Genomic DNA, 21,738 nt, shown 5'->3' on the forward strand with positions numbered 1-21,738 from the left:
GTTTGATATTATTTTCACTATTTTCTTTCTCCTTTTTTACATCATGATAAAATCTCTTTGAAATTTTCTTTATGACATGTCCATTATTATGATTACTAGCACGACCACGACCACAATCATTGCGATGGTCACAACCTCGACCACAAAAATATAAATCAGATATTGTTGCATTCACTTATGGGAATGAAGTAGAACTAGTTAGGCGGACCATGTGATTTTTCATAAAATGATTATTATTTTGTCCATTCACAAAAAGATCTGAAATTAATTTGGAATATATGTAAAATCCTTTTTTCATGATATTGTTGTTACATGAGCAAATTATAGTTGCATGAAAGTAGAGAATGTTGTTTCTAACATATTATCATCACTAATTTTTTTTTCCACATCATTAATTTTGCATGAAAATGGAGAATGTTGTTTTTAACATATTATCATTAGTAATTTTTTTTTCCACATCATTAATTTTTCCCACTTATAGTTTTAAAATATTACCATCGTAAATGCGTCTAATCATAAGAGCAATCATAATTTTTTGGTGGTCATGTATTTTTTCTAAATTGTTCCACAACACAGTAGGGTCTTTGACAGTAAGATATATATTAAAATTTCAATCCTTCATGGAGGTGATGATGAAGGAAACTCATAGCTTTAGTTTTATCTTACTCAAATACTTAAACTTTTTCTTTAATGACATCATCAATACTCATTGCATATAAACGTAATTCAACATCTAATATTCAACTTGTAATATCTAAAATAAGTAATTATTAATTCCCATAATTTTAAGGGCCACAAATTTAATTTGCAACATGTTTAAAACTATAGCTTAATTGATAGAGCCCTCGTGCTAATACAATATTATAAAATAGAAAGTAAAATAATACGAGATAATGAAGTCTAAATTTTTACATCTTATTACTAAAAGGAAAAATATTATTTATAAATACAAAATGCAATCTCATACAATTCAATTGTATTTTTAAAATGAATAAAGATTAATTTACTGTTTATTAAAAAAAACGAGTCGATATATATATATATATATATATATATATATATATATATATATATATATATAAGGAGTTATTGAAAGCATCGAATATCTGTTTGCCATATATATAGCCCTATAAAATCAATAGTTCCATATAGATTCCGTACATTTTTCTTATATACCTAAAACATTATTCTGCTACATATTCCACTATGACCAATGCTATTTTCTTCTCTCATATGAACACAAATCTCTTTATAATCACTTTTTCATTCTCTCCGGTAGAGGATTAAGAAAATAAGAGTTCATTTTTTAAATCATTTCTCTTATTTTCACATCAATTTTCCAAGTTCAATTCCATTATAATACCTATATACCTATGAGGCATTATCTCCTTTAAACTTTAGAGCTTCACCATCATTTTGTTATTAAAAATGTTTGGGAAAAAATTAAGAAAGGAAAGTGTATTTCAATTATTTTTTTACTTTAAATCCTAAATTATCTAAGACTAAGTATACCAAAACATTTTCTATTTTTTTTTTTATTTTTAAAATAAATTTATCGAAAACGTGTTAAGATTAAAAAGTAATTATTTTGTAAAAAAAAACACTTCTTAAAAAAAATATTTAGCAAAGAAAACCCAAGATCAATAACTTGAATACACTGACCAATACTTTATTAATTTCAACAACAGTTTCTCCAATGTCAATCCACTCTGCTCTCTCACCCACTATATTTTTATATGTTAATTTTTTTTAATAGTGGTTATTTTAAAGAAATTATGTTTATGCATACTTAGGGAAAAAATATTGCGCATTGAAGACATTCTTATAACAAGGATAAATATATATGATTGTGATTTTTTTATAAATTAAAACAACAAATTTAGTTATAAAAACTTTTTTTTTAACTTGTGGTTCGGATATATCTTTTACCTACTTTTATTATAATATAAACTAACTATGCGTTATAGAAAAAGTTGAAGGTAACTTTTCCTTACTCTAACTGATACCTAGCTTATAGTATGCATAAGATGTTTAGAACATAAATCTAACACGATTAGGAACAGAAGGGGAAGGGGTAAAAGGTGTTTTCTTTTATCAGCAACAAAATTTATAGATATATAAATATTGTCCCATGAATAGAATATGTGTCATAATTAAGTTTTTATTAATCCAAAACTTATCTAAAAATTTATAAATATAAATTTGAGATAAATATATAGGTAATATTGAATAACACACTTATAAAGTAAAAAGCTAACATCAACCCCATTACCGAATATTCACTATAAAAATTTATCTAGTTTACTTCCTTGGATATAAACTTTATTTTCTCTATTTATTTCCTCTTTAATCAAATAAGTGATTTTCTTGGTTGAAAACTTTTGGTTTCATCTGACCAATGCTCGAAACTTTTCCATTGCCATTGGTTTTATATTATTTTAAAATAAAATAAAACAATATTTACAGAATTGAAAATGAGTCTCTGTCTGAACCGACTTTCATTGCGATTAATGTGGTGTGTAAAATTTGCCGCATAAAAGAAAAATACACAATTACACTAAAAGAAAAAAAAATGTAAAAATGAAAATCAAAGAAAACTGAAACGAACAATAATAGTAATAAAAATGGCAAAGATTAGTTGATATAATGAACGCTTCAACAGGAAAATTTATCGGATTAGAAAAATTCTTGTCTCTTTCTCTTTCGTTGATCTCATTCCGCAACAACAACAACAACTCACGTTCCTGATGCATAATTTCTATCTCCTCCAAAAGGGTTAGGGTTTCTCATTTTTCTTCTTCTTCTTCATCCAAATTCCTCTCTCTACCTTTTTTTTTCTTGCACTTCCGGATTTTGTTTCAGGCCTCGTTTTTCTGTGTATCTGTTTTAGAATTTGCCTTGACGGAAGTTTGTAGAATTGAATTTTTGCTCAAACAGATGCATGATCGAAGCAGAAAGTTGCAATAAGCGGTGGAGGAGAAGAAATTGGAAGGTTGTCTGCGTGGTGTGTGGGTGAGTTATTGATCAAGGTCCTCAGATGAATGATATGATAGGGTTTCGTGTTTTTAGGTGAATAGAGGGTAATTGAAGAAGATGAGCGCTACTAGGTTCATCAAGTGTGTCACCGTTGGAGATGGAGCTGTGGGCAAAACTTGCTTGTTAATCTCCTATACCAGCAATACCTTCCCCACTGTCAGTTTTCTTTTTTTTTTCTTTTTCTTACAATAACTTCTTCATTTTAATCTTATATTTTATTTCTTAATTTTTTTATTTCTTTAATTTTCTTGGAAACAGGATTATGTGCCAACAGTTTTTGACAATTTCAGCGCAAATGTGGTTGTGAATGGAGCCACTGTGAATCTGGGATTGTGGGACACTGCTGGTAATATTGTTGCTATTTTTATTTTTTACTTTTTCTTTTTCGAATTTTTTCTGGTTTTTATTGTTTTATTTGTGAAATAGGACAAGAGGATTACAACAGATTACGACCATTGAGTTATCGAGGTGCCGATGTTTTCATATTGGCTTTCTCTCTCATAAGCAAGGCCAGTTATGAAAATGTTTCCAAGAAGGTACTGATTGTTCTCTCACTATACATTTTAACATGTTATACCTTTTGATTGGAAAGTGGTATTTCCATGATAACTGCAAAAAGAATATTTCCATTGATTAAAAAACTAATCAATTTGTGTATTAATATTTTCATTTCCAGTGGATTCCAGAGTTAAAACATTATGCACCTGGTGTTCCCATTATTCTGGTTGGCACAAAGCTTGGTGAGTTAACTTGTGCATTTTAATTGTTTCCTTCTAGCATATTAATCTATATATAATATGAATTAATATTTATATCATGGAATCATGTATTTATATAATGTGATTTCTTATATGTTTTTTTTTATGTTGTTCGTATTTGATGAAGTTTTAAATGGTAAGAGTATATGTTAATGTAATTAATTTACTTTTTTATGATTATTTTATGTATTAAGTGATGTTAAATAGCATTTTTCTATGTTCATCAATGTGATAATATATAAGATTAAAAAAAAAAGTAGCTTTCAATCTTAGTCATAAACTATGAACAATTTGGGACAGATCTTCGAGATGATAAACAGTTCTTCGTAGACCATCCCGGTGCTGTACCCATTACCAATGCTCAGGTACATGAATAATATATTTTGTTGTTGAATTGTTTCAGACTTATATTTGAATCCAATTTTAAAATTTTGTTATGTTGTTAAAGGGGGAAGAACTTAAGAAGCTGATTAATTCACCTGCTTACATTGAGTGCAGTTCAAAATCACAAGAGGTTTTATTGTTATTTTCCTTTTGTTCTTGCACACAATATTGGTTAAATGAATTGATAGAGTTGAACATTTTTTGGGGTTTATGGCAGAACGTGAAAGCAGTGTTTGATGCAGCCATAAGAGTTGTCCTTCAGCCACCAAAACAAAAGAAAAAGAAGAATAAAGGACAAAAAGCTTGTTCAATATTGTGATTATCACTATTTTTGTTCCGTTTATTCATTCCTTTGCCATTGAAGAAGTTGGAGTCTTCTGGGTCTTCATTTCACATACTCAACATCTCCTTGGACCATAAAGTGCTTCTGGATTCTAATTGTCAAATTTGCTTTTCATGCTACTCACTTTTTTTTCTTAACTTATGTTTTATGTATTAATTTACTGGAATATCCCAGTTAGGAATTACCACCTTATTTACATGAATATATTTAAATTATTTTATATTTTCATTTACACTGCTTTATATATTTATCGATTCTCTATCGTTTTGCTTAGTTCTATAGATAGTGACACTTTTATCCTCCTTTCTTTGAATCATAACATTTTTTTTATGGACATTACAAAAAAAAAAGGATAATAATTTAAAATATCTGACCTATTTACATTTATGGGGTATACACTTTATAATAATAATATTGTTTTCAATTTAATTTCTCTTTATTTTATAAATTCAAACATAGTCCTATAAATTCAGCCTGTTCTAAATCTTGTATCACTTCACTGATGAATAAACTATTTAATCACTTCACTTTTCCTTTGCAAAAGTCATTTGTCATCCAAAGAAACAAATATTCTTCAAACTTTTGGGTAGATTTGCAACAATTGTTCTGCACTCTGCTCTCTGCACATAATATAGGAACACCATCTGAAACTCTAATAAAGGAAATTTATTAAGGTTTCAACAATTATTTTGAAAAACTTTCACAATCTTAATTAAATTATTTTAAAATTTTGAAACTTGTTAACAAACTTTCAGTAAAAGCCTCTAGAAAAGAATAATCAGTTGTTTTTTTAGATTTATTTTTTATCAGTGTGAGGTAATTTGCTTTACAAATTATAAAAAAGGTGCAACTTTTTAAAAAATTTTAAAGTTCAAGTCGTGCCATGAAGACACGAGAAAGAAGTCGTATCTGTCTGAAATTATTTAGTAAATTTGACTTGAAGTTATTTATATTAATTCTGTTTGATCCTGATTATGTATATTTTTTCTTTCATTATTACTAACACAAAAGATGTTTTTAATATTTATTATTTTAGGTTTTTTTATGTTTGTTGAAAGTGCGACGTTATTGTAGGAGATATTAAATTAACGTCTGTTATCTGAATAGACGTCAGTTTGCATAAATCTTAAATAAATTTAGTTATTGGAACATTGTCTAGTTGTTTTTAGTTTTTCATCAATATTTTATTTTACTAAAATCATAAAATAATAATATACAATACAAAAGTATACCATAAAAATTTTCATGATTTTCTAAATAATATGAGTATCTCAAATAAAATTATAAAGTATGGAAAAATGGATGAAGATATTAAGAAAAAACAGTTTTGAAATTTTAGACCCCAACAACCTAGCGTCTTCATCTTATGTCTGTAACAAAAGTTGCGTCAATTTAAAATTTTTTACCACCAAATCTTTACAATATAAATCCCTAACCAATATCTTAGGTTGAATATTATATTTGAATACAATCTAATAGAAGTTAAAAAAAAAGTAAAAAATCATTTTCTAACTATTTTTAATACATTTTACAAAGTCAGGATTAAACTAAAAACATAAAAATTCAATCATTAGGACAATGACTAGTAAATCAAAATACCAACCTTAATGTGAAATATAATTAGAGAGAATGTAATTAGGGAGAATGAAAAAGTTTAAGCTCAAGCACCATTACAGTAAGATAAAATAAAATCGATTGAAAAACTTGTTTCTATGAATTTGGATCCCTCTACTTTAGTAGAAAGTTTCATGGTTAATATTTCTAAAATTTTAAAAGTCAAATTAAAATCGGATTCCTTACAATAGACTCTGTCAATTCCCAATTTAACATTGATCCTGAGATAGTCAAACATTATTTAACATTTGTTGATTTTATGATCAATGTCAAATTAAAAATTAAAATATAATATAAGAGATCTATCGTTAATTTAGATGAAATATTTATAAAAATATTACCGTAAGTCAAATTTTGGATTGTATGATTAATAATATTATGTTTCTTTTCATATATATATATATATATATATATATATATATATATATATATATAATTTGTTAATCACACAGTTACAAATATTATTATTTACTGTTTTCAATTTATGTCACTGTAGAAAATTACTTTAGATATTAACTAATATTTTCATATCAAAGATTAAATATATAACGTTTGTTATTAAAGTCTTTTCAAATTATAAATTAATAAGAGGATATTACAAAATGTTAACTTTCAGAAGTTCTAAATTTCCTAATGTTAACAAAGTTAACAATGTATCTATTTTAGTCAAATCAACGATGTCTCAATTTTAATCAAACTCATGATGTTTTGACTTATATTGAGTTGAAGGTAATATTTAAAAAAGACACAAGTCTAAAAATATGAAGTATTTTAAATTCTTAAAATAAAAATTTTAAATGCTTTAATTTTAACAAATCAAGTTAATGTCATTAAATTATAAAAGTTCAATTTATTTAATAATTTATTTACAAATAATATATTTTATCGTAAAACATTTATACACGTACTTCAGCGACACAAAAACTCATGCCTAGCGCATTATGCCAAAAGTTTTATAGATAGAAATAAAATCTAAAACCTCTTCCTCTAAGACAAACATTCTAACAAACCAAAACTACTACACCATTCTAATCATAACTCCAACTTAATAAAGCTAGTATAATAATCCCATGTTAAAATCCATTTTACAAATATTAAAAACAATATATCTGAAAAATATGTACTGTGTGAGAGTTGAACCTGAAACATCATTTACAGATAAGTTTTAGATAACTAAGTTACTACATCTTTTTATCATATCAATTTACATGATAATTTATATACAAACCTTATAAAATTACAAAAATCTTAACATAATATCAAGAAATTTAATTTACAAGCTAAACATTTCCCTATGAACCTAGACTAATGTAGATTAAACTATTTAGCTCAAATCTCATATGCTAACAAATTCCTCAATAAAAATAGAAAAATAAAGAACTCATTGATCTAAGAGAAAAGAAAAGCCCTACTTTAGTCCAGTAAATGCTCATTTTTTCTTTCACCAATTTCATTTTATCATGGTGTAGTAAAAGAAATTAAGTTAATTATTAAAATAATATCTTTACATTATCATATGTAACTCTTAATGCCATCATCAAACTGATTTTTTTTTTTCTATTGAGAACAAATACTAAACCACAAGGCTAAGAAATGGTTTAAAAAATTTAAAGAGAAAAAAATATTGTATATTTATAAAAAATTAAATATTATAGATAAATAAAAAATAATTCGATTTATATTATGTATATAACCTTTATAATTGTTTAAATAACAACATATATATTCTCAATTTAAAGTTAACTTCTTTCCCTTTAAACTTATAAAATTCTTTTTTTATAACTTGTGTTATTGAAAAAAAAAAGTTAAATATTATTTCCGTGTAATCGATAATAACACTGTAATATAATGCAATCATATTCTAAAATTATATAAAATGAATGTTATTTATCTAGGACATTAATAAATAAAATTATTTTTTTAATAATTAACTATTTTTTTAATTAAAAGAATTACTTTATTATTTTACTCTTTAAATAATATTTATTTAAATTTAATTATTTTTAAATTAAAAGAATTATCTATTATAAAAAATAAACACATGTACATATGTTTTTACTAGTCTCTCCAAAAATAAATATTAAAAATTTTTAATTTACAAATTTAGGAAGATAAGATTATTTTTTACAATAAATGAAAAACTTAGAAATTTTACAATAACTAAAATAATAATTTCAAATTTTACAAAAATATATTTTTTCTGAAAACCAAAATCAAAACTAGTTCATTTTTCTAAACTTAAAAGAAGTACTAAATGGTAATTTCAAATTTTAAAATCTTCCCCTGGTTTGGTTCGTTCCCTTCAACCAGAAGCCAAAGACTGAGAGAGAGAAAAGAAAAGAAAAGAGAAAAGGCGCGCAGTTCCTTCCTTTCACTCTCGTATTTTGCGCTCCAAAATGAAACCCCCTATTAGCATGTTGGCGTTTTCGATTCCGATTCACGGCCACTTCTGATTTCCGTAGGTTTCATTTCACGACTACGAACTGAGTTAGTAATTATCCCTTGTTGCAACAAATCCGTAAAATAGAAAAGGGAAATAGGGTTTTCTGATGTCAAAGAGAAGCTGCGTCGTTATTCTGTCATCGGAAGATGAAGACGATACTTCTAACCTTCGCTCGTTGAGTTCCAGTCGCAGCTATACGAAGTCGAAGTCGAGGTCCACCTCAGCATCCTCTCGGGGAAGGAAGAAGGCACGTGCTTCGCATTCTCGCTCTCACCCCTCCAAATTGCACGAGGTATCAGTTTTTCACTTCATATGTTTATTATTTACATCATGTTACTTAAATTTTTACTAATCAATGTGAAGCCTGAGTGAGTTTGCATTTTTTAATGTGTGTTATTTGTTGATTATTTTTGGCAGATAGACTTATTTGGAGATGACTTCAATGAAGTGTTTACTGGGTCAAAGGTATCCGCTGGTATGCTATTGCTGTGTTTAAAACTTTTCTTCAATCTTTTTATTGTACATTTGTAATTTGTTTGCTTCAGCATGATGCAAATGGATTCGGCCCTCTAATTTGAACAGTTCGATTAGGAAGTAAAGTCAGCTCATTTAGTCATTACGTAACAAAACATGAATGTGTATGAATAGTAACTGTTCTTCTTCTCGTCAACTACCGAGATTACTAATTCTACACTTGCTCTCTTCAGATAAACTAAATCTGATGAGATTACTATTCAATATGCACAGTTCCTTTACAGTGAGGAGGTTGCACTTTAGAGAATAAAGTGCATTTATGATGATCCTTGGATTGAAAAGCAATAGTCGAACAGCTAAATAGTTTGTTTACAACCAGTTAATTTTCTTAACTGACAGTTAAAACTTCACCTTATTCTCTAAATGTGCTCCTCGCTTTGAAGGATGCAGATTGTAGTATCACAGTGGTTCCTTTTCAATTTGGTACTAATACCTTGACTTTGTTAAAATGGTGAAGCTTTATTAAACAGATTGTCTGGGTTATTATCAACTTCACATACACAGAACAAAATTGAAATCATGAATTTGTACCTTTTGTCTCGATTGCTGTGCCTTCTGGATTTTATTTATTTATTTTCTGCTCTAATATGTTGCAAGTGCTACCTGAATACAACAGGTACTCAAAGGAGCTTTGGGGAGGAGTTATGGGTTGATAAATACAAGCCCAATTCACTGGAAGAGCTTGCTGTTCACAAGAAAAAGGTCAAGAATCTGATACCTAAGGTCTTGATTCTGGTATTGATATGAATGTCATCCCATTTTCTCCATTTCGGTGGGATTTGCAGGTTGAAGATGTTAAGACGTGGTTTGAAGAGAGGTTGAAACCTTCAAAGGTAAATCTAGGAGTAGAGTTGTGAGATTATAGTAAATCTTATTAACTTATGACTGTTATCTTGTTTTTCACGCACTAGAATGTATAGCTTCATAGAGATTGTTATTCTTGTAAATGTGCAAAACAAGTTTTTAGAATGTGGTAATGATAAATTAATGCTGAAATTTCTCTGTTTTTAGAATGTTTGACAGTTTGACCTGGTATAAAAAAGAGAACGTCATCATCTTTTGGTTGTTGGCTGTGGGTTGTTTCTAGTCTTCTAAATTCTTCCTCATACGTGTTTAATTCCAAGTTTTACATTCCTATGGAACTTCCCGGAGTTATACTAAGTTACTATAAATTGTCCTCTCTGCATTTTGTTGATTTTATTCTATTCATATCGTGAGTTCCTTTTTCTTTGTTTTCTTTATGGCAAATTTTCAGGGTGTCTACAATAATAATGTTATCCTCATCAGTGGTCAGGCTGGAGTTGGAAAATCTGTATGTAGCTCTACCATCCTCATTTAGCCTATTTTTGCATACTGGCTCAGCCACTGAGGAAAATTTGGAAACGTTAAGTTTTGGAGCTTCAGGCTTCTATTGCTTGCTGTCAAAATCTTCTCTTTATCTATTACTAAATAACACTTCACTTTACATTGATATGAATAACCTTATTTTAATGTACTTTGATATTTAAGCATTTCTTCTTTTCACTATGTAGGCTGCTATTCATGTGATTGCATCTCATCTGGGAGCAATAGTTTATGGGTGGAACACACCTACACCTGTAGTATGGCAGGAGCATCTTTATAATTCTGGCACAGGTGGGTTTAGCAACTATATTTTGATGAGCTAGTACGAGTAAATCATGATTTTAATCCTCTTTAGCCTCTCTCGTTAAACATCTATTTTTTCAGTGAAATGATTAGTGTCCTTGAGGATGTATTGTTAAATTACAATGTGCATTTTACATTCCAATGTATCATACAGGCTGTTTGGGGTTGGTGGGATTGTAATGATTGAAATTTGTGACTTACTGATTGAAACCTTTTTTTTTCTTTTTAATTTTCTTATTCAATGCAGGGACTCAATACACATCCAAGTTAGATGAATTTGAAAGTTTTGTTGAGAGAGTGCGAAAATATGGATTATTGCTAACTTCCTATACTGGGGATTCAAAGCCTTCCATCATACTTTTAATAGACGATCTTCCCATGACTAATGGGAAATCTGCTTTTGGAAGACTTAAAAATTGCTTGCAACTTTTGGTAAAATCAACTCAGATACCCACAGCGATATTGTTAACTGACTGTGGAAATGCTGACTCAGTAGATTATAATGCTCGTTGCCTGGAAGAACTGAAGCTATCTCTGGAGAGTTCTGGGGCTTGTAAGGTTACATCCTTGAAGAATTATCTTCTGGTTTTTATTGCCATGTTATAAGAGAATGTGTTAGACTTAGTTTGGGAAACTTTCAGGTTGCTTTCAATCCAATTACAGTGAATTCTATGAAGAAGGTTCTTTTCAGAATATGCCAAATGGAGCGTCGTGATGTGACTGCTGAGTATGTTGATCTAATAGCAAAAACAAGTGGAGGTGACATCAGACATGCAATCACTTCTTTACAGTTTTTCTGCCTGAAACCAAATCTAGTGCATTCTTTGGCCTCTTCCACTTGCTCTCATGGTTCGTTGAAAGAAGAAAATAATAAACCTGATAGATCAGATTATGGATATTCGTTGCACTTTGGAAGAGACGAAGCATTATCTCTATTTCATGCTTTGGGGAAATTTTTGCATAATAAAAGGGAGACTGGAGTTGGAATAGAATATGGTGTGTGATTCAGCAAAATTTGGATTCCGTATTTTCTCTCTCTTGTACTTGAGGAAGCAGCAATATAACTAGGCTAAGTTAAATATTTAATATCTATGTTTCATCTTTTAACTTGTGGATTTTCTTGTTTGGTAGATCAAGATGGATTTCTTCTTCGAGATAGACTTTCAAGATTACCTTTAAAAATGGATGTCCCTGAGAAGATTCTTTGCCAAGCCCATGTGCAACCTGGTTCAGTTGCTGATTTTCTGCATGAAAATGGTACTTCCTTCCCATATGCTAGTGTTGACATTCTTCATTAAAATTGAAAACATATTTCTAAAATGAAGATGGCATCTTTCTTTAATGTTCTAAAAACCAAATCCAGTAGCTTTATAAGTCATGCTAATTTCTTGCAGTTCTGGATTTTTTGGATGATGAGGCAATAGATGACGCATGGACTGTGTCTTCATATCTAGGTGATGCTGACATTCTTCTTGCAAAACTCCGCGGAATGCTATGTAGTTATAACGAGGCAGAGGGTGTTTTACAGTCAGCTGCTGCATCCATAGCTGTTCGTGGGGTGCTATTTGGAAATTCTAACCCGATATCCTCCAGGTTATCATTTCTTTACATTCAGTGTTCTGTGACAAAACTTTATGTTTCTGTTATATTTAAACCTGTTCACTTGTACAGGTGGCATGCAGTTCGGCGACCAAGGCTCTGGCAAGTTGAGAAAGTATCATTATACAAGGTAAACGCATTATGGCTGCTCTATATGTTATATGTTCTTATCCCGCATTTTTTCAATTATCTGTGATGTAGGTAATTTGGATTTGAAATTTATTACATTTATATAGCAGTTACCTTGGGAAAGAACAAAGGACTCTGGAGAGCATCGATGGAATATAATACTTTTTATAAACGTTATTTTTATGCTATTTACTATCGTCTATTTTTTTAATGTTTTTTTTTTCTCACTGCAAGATTCAAATGTTTCGCCTTCTAGTTTTTTGTTTCTCGCCACTGTTGAAATTTGACTTCTGTTCATGGTCTTACATTGCAGAAGGAGGTGGATAGGCTGAGAATTCCTGCCTGTAAACGGTTTAGTTCTTATCATATGTCAATTATGGCCACTGAGTACATGCCCATGCTTAAGTTGCTCGGAAATAGAGCATGTGGATATGATGGACCGAGTCAGAAATCATCACAGAACTTGGAAATGGAAGACTTTGATTTCGACAAAATGGATTTAGATGAACAATCTATGGGCCTTTCCGATGATGACATAGAAGATTGGTAGGGATGCAACGTGTAATATATGTGGTTGTTCAGCATAAAATCTTTCTTTAATGCATATAGTGTTAGCAGCTTCTAAAGCCTATCATCTCTACTATTGATTGAGGTTAAAGCTTTACCCAGGAAACAGGTTTGAGTTCTGATGCATGATCAGAAGTCCGAATTGGTACTCTCAAGCCTTGATGGGGATGATGGGTTTCTAAAAGCAAATTCTTAGTGAGAAAGAGCCTTCGTAAATATCTACTTTTGTTACTTTGTAATGTTGTGTTAACGCTCGCAATAACGAATTAATAGCTACTTATGAAAGCAGGAACATGGGATGGAAGTTATTGGAAAAGAGCTTATATATTACAAACAGTTCAAGGGGGGTAAATTCCAAGAACATGGAACATAATTAGTTTGTGTTTTTAGTACAGTTAAAAGGTGTTCACTTTTTGTTTTGTTTTTATTAGATTGCTAAGAAGATTATCGTTTTAATAATAGGAGAGAAGTTTGGAAATGATAGTTGGATACGGAAGTGATAATGTGGGGATGCCCAATGTTCGTAGTGCTGCTAAAAGGTTTTCTTTGTGTTTTGAATACAATTATCAAGTGGTGATTTGAAATAACATCAAGGTTTTACTAATCAATTTAAACGTTGATCAATTTGATAATATTATAAAAACATGCCAATGAGCTATTTTGGTAGCTCATCGAACAATTTGTTAATATCTTCAAACATGCCAATGAGCTGTTTTGGTGGCTTGACGATTAAGGTGGATATATTTTCGAACATGTCAAGGTGTTGTCTTTCCTAGCTCAATGATCAAGTTGGAAATTTCGTCTAACTTGGTTTTGGTAGTCCAACGATCTAGTTGAAAATATCTCCTAACATGTAGGGTCATGATGAAATGAATGAAATCGACTTTGAAGGATACGGACATAAAGATGGAAGGGAGGGATTTTGTGATCCCCTCTTTGTTCTTGAATTTCGTGTATTTGCTGAGTGTTGGACAAAGGTGCATCACGGTAGAATTTGTGAAGGTCTGCCTCCATGCCTCGGAGCTTTGACTCAAGGAATTGAAGGATGATGGTGAAACTGAAGCCTTTAGACCGACCGTGTTCACCGCTGCAAAGGTGTAATCGAAGAAAGATAATATTGATCCAAGGGACATGTAACTATTGCAGTGAATTAGGTTATTAGAAAAAAGATTCTCTTAAAAGAAGCGAGACATATTTTTTAGCTTCTACATGGTAGAGTTGTTCATTTGGCTTAGCCCACAGAGTTTGGTCTTGGTTCACGTGGATAAGAGAAAATGTCCATAAGATCAAAAAGTTCAAATAAAAAAAGTCACAAGTTCAAAGCAACAATAAAACCTCTTTGGCCAAGATACCAAGTTTAACCTCCCGTTTGAGTCGACTTATTTTGATCTTTAATTCGAGTTTATTCATCACGATTTTTAAAATGAATTAATTGGACTCGACTTTCAACCCTATTGATTCATTTTGACCTTTGGTTTGAAATGTCTTATCTTGACCTTTAGCATAGATTGATTGGTCTTGACCTTTGGCCTATGTTGACTTATCATGATCTTCATTCCAGATCGACTTGACTTGACCTTTGGTCTAAGCCAACTTGGTCAAACCTTCGACTAGGACCTACTAAACTCAAGTTGACTCAGCTCGACCTTCGTCCTAAGTTGATTTATCACAACCTTTAGCCTGGGTTGACTTATTATAACCTTTAACCTTGATTGACTTTGCATGACCTTCGACTTGAACCTACATGACTTAACCTTCGATCAGGATCGACTCATCTCAATCTTTTTGATTGGGTTGATTCGGCTCAACCTTTGGTCTTGGGTTAATCGACTTAACCTTTTGTCTGAGTTGACTTATCTTGAATTTTGGCTTAGGTGACTCATCACGACCTTATGTCCGGACTAACTCGACTCAACCCGCCTTGACTTACTTGTGTTAATATTTGATTCGAGTCAACTACTTAAAGTTTTATTAAGAACTAAACCCTCTTTGGCCTTAACCCTAACTTTAAAGAGATTTTAGGAGTTAAAACTTGTTAGACTCTTAAAACTATTTAAGAATGAATTAAAGTTAGTCTATAAATAGAATAAGATTGACACCTTTATAGAATGATTTAACATAAAAAGATCATTGAATCGGTATGAACAATCAATTTTATATTCTAGTTGTTCTTTTCATGTGTCTAATTAATTTTTTTATAAAATTCGACGTTGAAACTATTTGAAAAACAAAATAAAAGAGTCACAATTTATATAAAAAATTCTAAATAAACCTTAAAAAAAATAATTACCTTTCAACTTTAAAAAGAACTTAAAGAAAGTATGGATAAGAGTTGCTATATATATTATTGATGTGAATTGGGAACACAAACTATGTGCACGTAAAATCTTGGCATGGCAACTTCATGCATGAAGTATGTTTAGAATTGTTTTGGATATTGAATCACCCTTATCAATGATCAATGCTGGCTACTTATTTCTATAAAAGAATTAGAAAAGTAACTAAGTCGTGAAATTCAACTTACGACACATACAAAATGCAATGATGACAACGTGAAACAAAACAAAAGTGAAAGATGGGTGTAAGGTAGTTATCTAATCAGTAGTTAATGATTAATTTGAGAAAAGTCATTTTTACTTGTCTTCCAATCAATATAAAATTTATTTTCAACAAATTATTTTTTATAAAAACTATATAAAAAATTAATCAAATAAAAGAAAATTAATATAAGAAGATAAAACAAAAATAAATAAAAATAAGTAAAAATCTAATTAACAAAATAGTAAATGAAAGCTAGAAATAAAATTAGAAAAAGTTAAAAAAAAGATAAAAATAATAATAGAGGAAATATGTTGCTTTTACTGTCTTTCTGAAATAGAACTTGCCATTTGGTTATATAAAAACTATCGTTTAATTATTTATTGTCGGTTTAATGTTCGGTAGGTCCTTATTTTCGGCGTGAATCTCAAATAGGTTTCTTTTCTTTTCAGCGTCTCAATTGGGTCCTTTTTTTGTGTAAAATTATAACAATTAGGGGTCTGCCGTTAAATTGAACAAACGACCGTTAAGTTTGGGTTTGGTGGCATGATGACTGTATTGATTAATCACACGTGACATTAAAAAAACGAGTATGAATTGATTTTTTTATTAAAAAATGGATTGCACAGATGTTAAATCATGTAACTTAAGGACAAACTGGGAAAAAAAATTATGTGCAGTTGCAACTGAGAAATCGAAATCAGATTGGGGAAAGAAATTGGACTCCAAATTAGGGTTCGTGGGAGAGAAAAAGAAACCCCAATAATTTTCCAATTCAAGCCCTTCAAAGAAATTTCCAAATCCAATTTCATAACCTAACCCCAAAATTGCAACAGTTGAATTCCAAATCATTTTACAATCTACAGAAAGGGAATCAAAAACTACCACCCCCAATTCGCGGGCCACACACGAAAACAGAGAACTCAAAAACCCCAAATGAAAACCCTTGCCACGAAACGCATAATAGGGCTGCTTCTTCCCAATTAACCTAACCTGCTCCAAAAGTCCGGACTCAATGTGGACATTTTCCAGCATGTGAGCAATCAAGTTAAAAGCTCTCCTGCCTCTCCAAGAACTCCACAGACTCTTCCTCGAAGGAAATAACTTGCTGGGTAGACGAGATTGGTCCAAGATTACCATCATTTAAACCCAAATTCAAAGCCAATAGATCAGCACTGGACCAATCTGTTGGCATCGGACGACGAAATTGGGATATAGTTCTGCGACACACCGGCCAAGAAAGCCCTAGCAATGCTGGAGCGAGGTTCGCCGATCGCGGAAATGATTACTTCGCCAGCGAAGGCAGTGAGCTCCTCGGCAAAATCCAGCAACACTTGCGCGACCTTGGAGACGTAGCCGGTGAAATCGACGAAAAAAGAGGTCACGGAATCGGCGTTGAAAGGGTGCGGCCAGAAGGACTGAGTGAAGGAATTGGGAACGGAGCGTAGAAACTCGACTATGTACATTTAATTTTTTAATTCAAAAATTAAAAAAATATAATTGACACACGTTTTTAATGCCACGTAAATTAAAACTACACCGTCAGCATGCCACGTAATACTTTCCTTAACGGCGTTTGTTCAATTTGACGGCAGACCCCTAATTGCTTCAATTTTACAAAAATAAGGATCCAATTGAGACGCCGAAAAGAAAAGGGACCTATTTGAGATTCACGCCAAAAATAGGGACCTATCGAGACATTAAACCTTTATTGTCTTGAATTTTTAAATTAATTAATGTAAATTCTTAATTAATTTGTTGTAGTTCTTGCTATATTAACCAAAGTATATCCTATGTAGATTAATCATACTAAATTTAACCAAAATACATTCTCAAATAAATATTATTATTTTTAATCATGTTTATTCTTTTATCTTTTATATAAAATAAAAATTTAATTAGTCAAAATACAATATTGGTTAATTCTTGTTAAAATTTTCACCTTTAATCAAAATACATTATCAATTATTGGAAAAAATTCATCCAACCACATGGAAGTTTCTAAATTTAATCAAAGTAGATTTTAAATTAAAAATAAAAACCCTTGTAAAATCATTACTTTTACTTGATTAAAAAGTAAAAGACAAATAAAAATAAACTACAACAATAATCAAAAGGACAAACCAATTATTGCATTATAACCTCATAATCCATCAAGAAATTATAGCATAATGAACTCTAAAAGTTTAACATTCTATTGAATGTAGAAATAACATAAAAATAGAAAAGGAGATGATAAATGTCAAAGATGAAAGAGAGGACGAAATTAGGCCATGAAAGAGTTTTTAAGTCCTATTTAAGGTGTAAAAAGATTTAAGAAGATGGTGTAAAAAGATTTAAGAAGATCTTTCAAGATTAAAAAAGATTTGAGAAATATTATCTTTTGATATTTAGTGACATAGTTAAATAAGGTAATTATTTAAAAATATCAAATAATCTATTTTGTCCAAATTATCTTTTATTAATTATCAAACTTTTTTTTAGAAAAGCAAAAGAGAAAACCATAAAGTTGAATTTTGGTTGTTCATTCCCTCTTACTAACTGAGTCAAATTTCTTCCATTTTTCATATTTTTCTTGCCTCTTCACGTAATGCTTGACATGATTTGGTTTTGGTTTTGACTATTTGCTATTCATCTTTGTCATAAAACTTTTAATCAATTTATTTTGACACATTCATAAGCTTAACTTAGTTACATTGAACTAACATATCAAAATATCTAAGAATATTTATATAACTAAAAAGTTTTTTTTAACATGTTTTTGTATATAATAATTAATTAACCCAATTATAACTCTAATTAAAACATTCTTTTAAACATACAAAAATTAATTAAAAATCTAAAATTAAAAATTAAAAATTAAAAATTAAAAATTAAAAATTAAATGAGAGAATAAATATATGTACTAATAAAAAAAACTCATCTTTTATGAAAAATATTTGTTCTTGTGCTACTTTTTCCCTTGTGAATGAGGAATTTATTTTTCTATTTTATCTTTATATGTATGTTTTTAATTAATTTTAAAATGCAAAAAGTTCATTAAGAATCTAAGATTAAAAACTAAATATGGACTTATTAAAAAAAATCATATTTTTTTTTCTCTAAAACCATATTTGTTTTGGGGAACTTATTTTTCTATTTTATCTTGTGTGGATAAAAAGATAGAAGAATGAGACAATGAAAAATTTTCTTTATACATATAATTTTTATTTATTTTTACATAATTTTAACACTATTACTTTTTTATATATGTGGTAGATATATTATATAAATTAAAAAATAGATGTCTTAACTATTTTTAAATTTTACCAAATAACATTTTCTTGTTATTTTTAATCAATTACATTTTTAGAAAATTATATTTTTAATTTTAAGTAGTAGTTGTTTAACTTCATCGTCCATCTTCTAAATATAGGACCTAGATGTTGAAAATTATATGGATGGTTGAAGACACAAATAGAAACACAATTAACCTTTATTAAGAAGGGAAAACTGATATGAATTTATTAAGTAAATGATGTGCCTTGTTTACAAGGCAATATAACAAATAAATAGATAGTAACAAATGATTCCATGCCTAAAGTCATGAAGCTATTCCTATCCGTAAGTAGCACCATACCGCTTCACTCTACAGAAAAGATGGACTAAGAAGTTAAAAACATCAAGTGGAGAGCAAGATCATCTCCAACCTAAAAACATTATGTTGATTCATTATTCATTAGATTAAAAATTGTTCAACTTCAGGCTCTTGGACTCAGAGACAGCGTAATATCCTTAAAAACCTTAAGCCTCTTGTCGTTATTCCTCTGCAAAGTTCTGCTTGTCTCAGTAGCTTTATTATCATTGGAAGGTCCCAAAATTGCAGCAAGAATCGCCTCTTCAAAGTCATCATCATCAGGTAACATATCTGTTAACTTGTTCTTCTGATTATCTTCTGATGAGAGCCTTCTTGTTTTGTTCTCTGGCACTGACACCTCTAATTCCACTTGCAACTTATTGCTGCTGTCCCTGTCCCTCACATCACTAACCACTCTCATGGACCCTGCAGAGTTTCCAGACCTTGTTCTCTTAAGGGTCTCCGAGAACTGGTTCTCAAATGGTTCTCTCAGCATGGATTTTGATGCATAAAAGGGAGGAGCTGCAACATTGAGTGAGTTCCCCAACATGGTAACAGTTTGTTTGTTGGAAGTAGTAGTGGTACCTTTAGGTGGTGGCAGTGCTGTGTGATTTTTGGTTATTATGTTGGAATTGATGTTCTCATCAGCAAAATCATCTTGAATTCTGGATGAATTTGTAGCTGCTGGCAAGGTTGTGTGGTGATCCTTGCAAGGCTGGGGTTGCCATATTGATGAAGAACCTAAAAAGGCCTCAAAGAGCCTGCTTTGTTCAATCCTATCGACTCCCTTATTCATCATCTCAGATTCAAGGTCTTTCAGCATCTGTTGTGCCCTTTCATAGGCTTTCAAGTGAGAATCTGAGCCTCTAGGGCCATCCATAACTGCAGGCTTTACACGGTACAGTGTCTCTTTTGCTTCACCAATTCTTCCTTGCTTCATCAAACAAATGCCCAGATTGCACATCTTATTGTTGTCAGGAGCAATAGATAGCGCCCGGCGATAAGCCTCTTCTGCTTCTATGTAGTTGTTCTGCTGCATCAGTGCCCATCCCAAGTTTCCCTACATTAAAACAGTATTAAATTCAGTTCCATAAAGACAATATAAAACAGTATTAAATTCTATTCTATTCTATTGAAGATGAGTAAAAATTCACTTTCATGTTACTCTATTCTTACCAGCAATCTCGTGGCTTCTTGCTCAACAGAAACTTGAAACTTTTTCCCTTGAGATCTTGCAGTCTTTGTGCGCTTACCATTGAATGCCAACCCTTGTTGAATTAAGTACAACTTGTGCTTCAAGAGGGCTATTTGGTCATCAAGTCTTCCACACCTCTGTTGAGACAAAGTGATTTTTTTTTGCTCAGTATTGCTAGTCATACAAGTATTAGTTTCCAAACAAGCATTGCTAGCCATAAGTAATAGTTTTTATAGACAAGCTGAATCACTAATGAAAATGACAGCGACTTAACAAACCAATCAAATATATTATTATACACATGACAATCCAATTGAAAGCTTTTACAACAAAACATAAAACTTAGTCATTCAAGGTGGCTTACCTTGTAAAGATCCAAGAGGATATTATCAAGAGATTCTTGGGCTTGATCTGAACATCTACTTCGAAGGGATTTAATGGCTTCAATGGCTTCTCCAGCCCGATTTTGCTGCTTCATGACAATAGCCATATCTTTCAAAGCACTGTCCACTCTATCTCCCGCATTAATGGCTGCCCAAAACAGCGGAATTGCTTTCTCTGGATCCTTATCCACCAACTGAAATCCACAACAACAAAAATAAAAACTATATCTTTCAACACTTGAACAAAACAAAAAAGAAAACCCAGAAGGGCATGAAAGGAACATGCATTGCAACAAAACAACCAAAAAAAAGTTACCTGAACATTTTTTGCTCTGACATAAGGAGTGTCACCAACCGGGACCTTGTGGGTGACATGAAAGGACTCAGAGCGCGTTCTGAGAACTGCTCCGAGAGGCTTCGCAGGAGAAGAAGGTGCAGATTTGGAGGGTCTAAAACCCGGAGGAACATTCCACATGTCTTGCATTGTGACTTGAGAAATGATAATAGATATTTGAAACTTTGTGGATCCGATGTTTCTTCTGTAAGAGAAGAACAAATCGGACAGTGCTCTGAAAGAGTAAAAGAGAAGCTACTGTGAAAGTGAAGAAGATTGAAGGAAAGAAGGGAAGGATGTGCTGTGGGGAAGACTGAGACCTTTTTAAATTTCTGAAAAAAAATAGCCGTTGGAAGATTGAGATAAGTAGCCGTTACTTAGGATGAAATTGGGTTTTTTCTATTTATACCTCTCATTTATTAATTTCAACTTCATTCTCTTTCTTTTAAACTATTTCTTATTACCAGATGTTAAAAAAAACTATATCCCATGATCCACTGTATAAGAGAGAATCAGATATACTTTTAGTTTATATAATTTTGACTCTAATTTTTTAGGGCTTTTTTTATTTAAAAAATATATTTTAAATTTTCTAGTATTCATAGTTAAGAATAATAG

At 30.7% G+C, this 21,738-nt stretch overlaps 3 protein-coding genes across 5 annotated transcripts; 2 read left to right on the forward strand and 1 right to left on the reverse strand.

The window, feature by feature from the left end:
• Positions 1-2,665: 2,665 nt before the first annotated feature.
• On the forward strand, positions 2,666-4,701 carry LOC124837210 (rac-like GTP-binding protein RHO1). The gene is made up of 9 exons (XM_047312517.2): positions 2,666-2,775; positions 2,938-2,992; positions 3,070-3,192; positions 3,295-3,382; positions 3,463-3,572; positions 3,713-3,776; positions 4,095-4,159; positions 4,243-4,308; positions 4,396-4,701. Exons 3-9 carry the CDS (start codon positions 3,094-3,096, stop codon positions 4,495-4,497), a joined length of 594 nt encoding a protein of 197 aa, XP_047168473.1. The 5' UTR covers positions 2,666-2,775; positions 2,938-2,992; positions 3,070-3,093; the 3' UTR covers positions 4,498-4,701.
• Positions 4,702-8,426: 3,725 nt separating this feature from the next.
• ATRAD17 (RADIATION SENSITIVE 17) lies at positions 8,427-13,448 on the forward strand. Of its 3 annotated transcripts, none has more exons than XM_047312496.2 (12): positions 8,427-8,870; positions 8,996-9,053; positions 9,729-9,814; positions 9,898-9,945; positions 10,368-10,424; positions 10,645-10,747; positions 11,007-11,317; positions 11,401-11,755; positions 11,891-12,016; positions 12,154-12,352; positions 12,431-12,488; positions 12,801-13,448. In XM_047312496.2, the coding sequence occupies exons 1-12, from the start codon at positions 8,685-8,687 to the stop codon at positions 13,035-13,037; spliced, it is 1,824 nt and encodes a 607-aa protein (XP_047168452.1). In that variant the 5' UTR covers positions 8,427-8,684; the 3' UTR covers positions 13,038-13,448. The 3 variants fall into 3 exon arrangements, with proteins under 3 accessions (XP_047168452.1, XP_087960706.1, XP_047168453.1); XM_088104580.1 differs by having other exon boundaries at positions 12,184-12,352; XM_047312497.2 differs by having other exon boundaries at positions 12,214-12,352.
• Positions 13,449-19,051: 5,603 nt separating this feature from the next.
• Positions 19,052-21,426, reverse strand: LOC124837212 (Tetratricopeptide repeat (TPR)-like superfamily protein). Its single transcript, XM_047312519.2, has 4 exons — positions 21,103-21,426; positions 20,768-20,980; positions 20,385-20,540; positions 19,052-20,268 (listed from the first exon to the last, which is right to left on the reverse strand). Exons 1-4 carry the CDS (start codon positions 21,268-21,270, stop codon positions 19,333-19,335), a joined length of 1,473 nt encoding a protein of 490 aa, XP_047168475.1. The 5' UTR covers positions 21,271-21,426; the 3' UTR covers positions 19,052-19,332.
• Positions 21,427-21,738: the final 312 nt, after the last annotated feature.

The sequence above is a fragment of the Vigna umbellata genome, chromosome 1, assembly GCF_029865625.1.
Source record: "Vigna umbellata cultivar VRB3 chromosome 1, Vumbellata_1.0, whole genome shotgun sequence".
NCBI lineage: Eukaryota > Viridiplantae > Streptophyta > Magnoliopsida > Fabales > Fabaceae > Vigna > Vigna umbellata.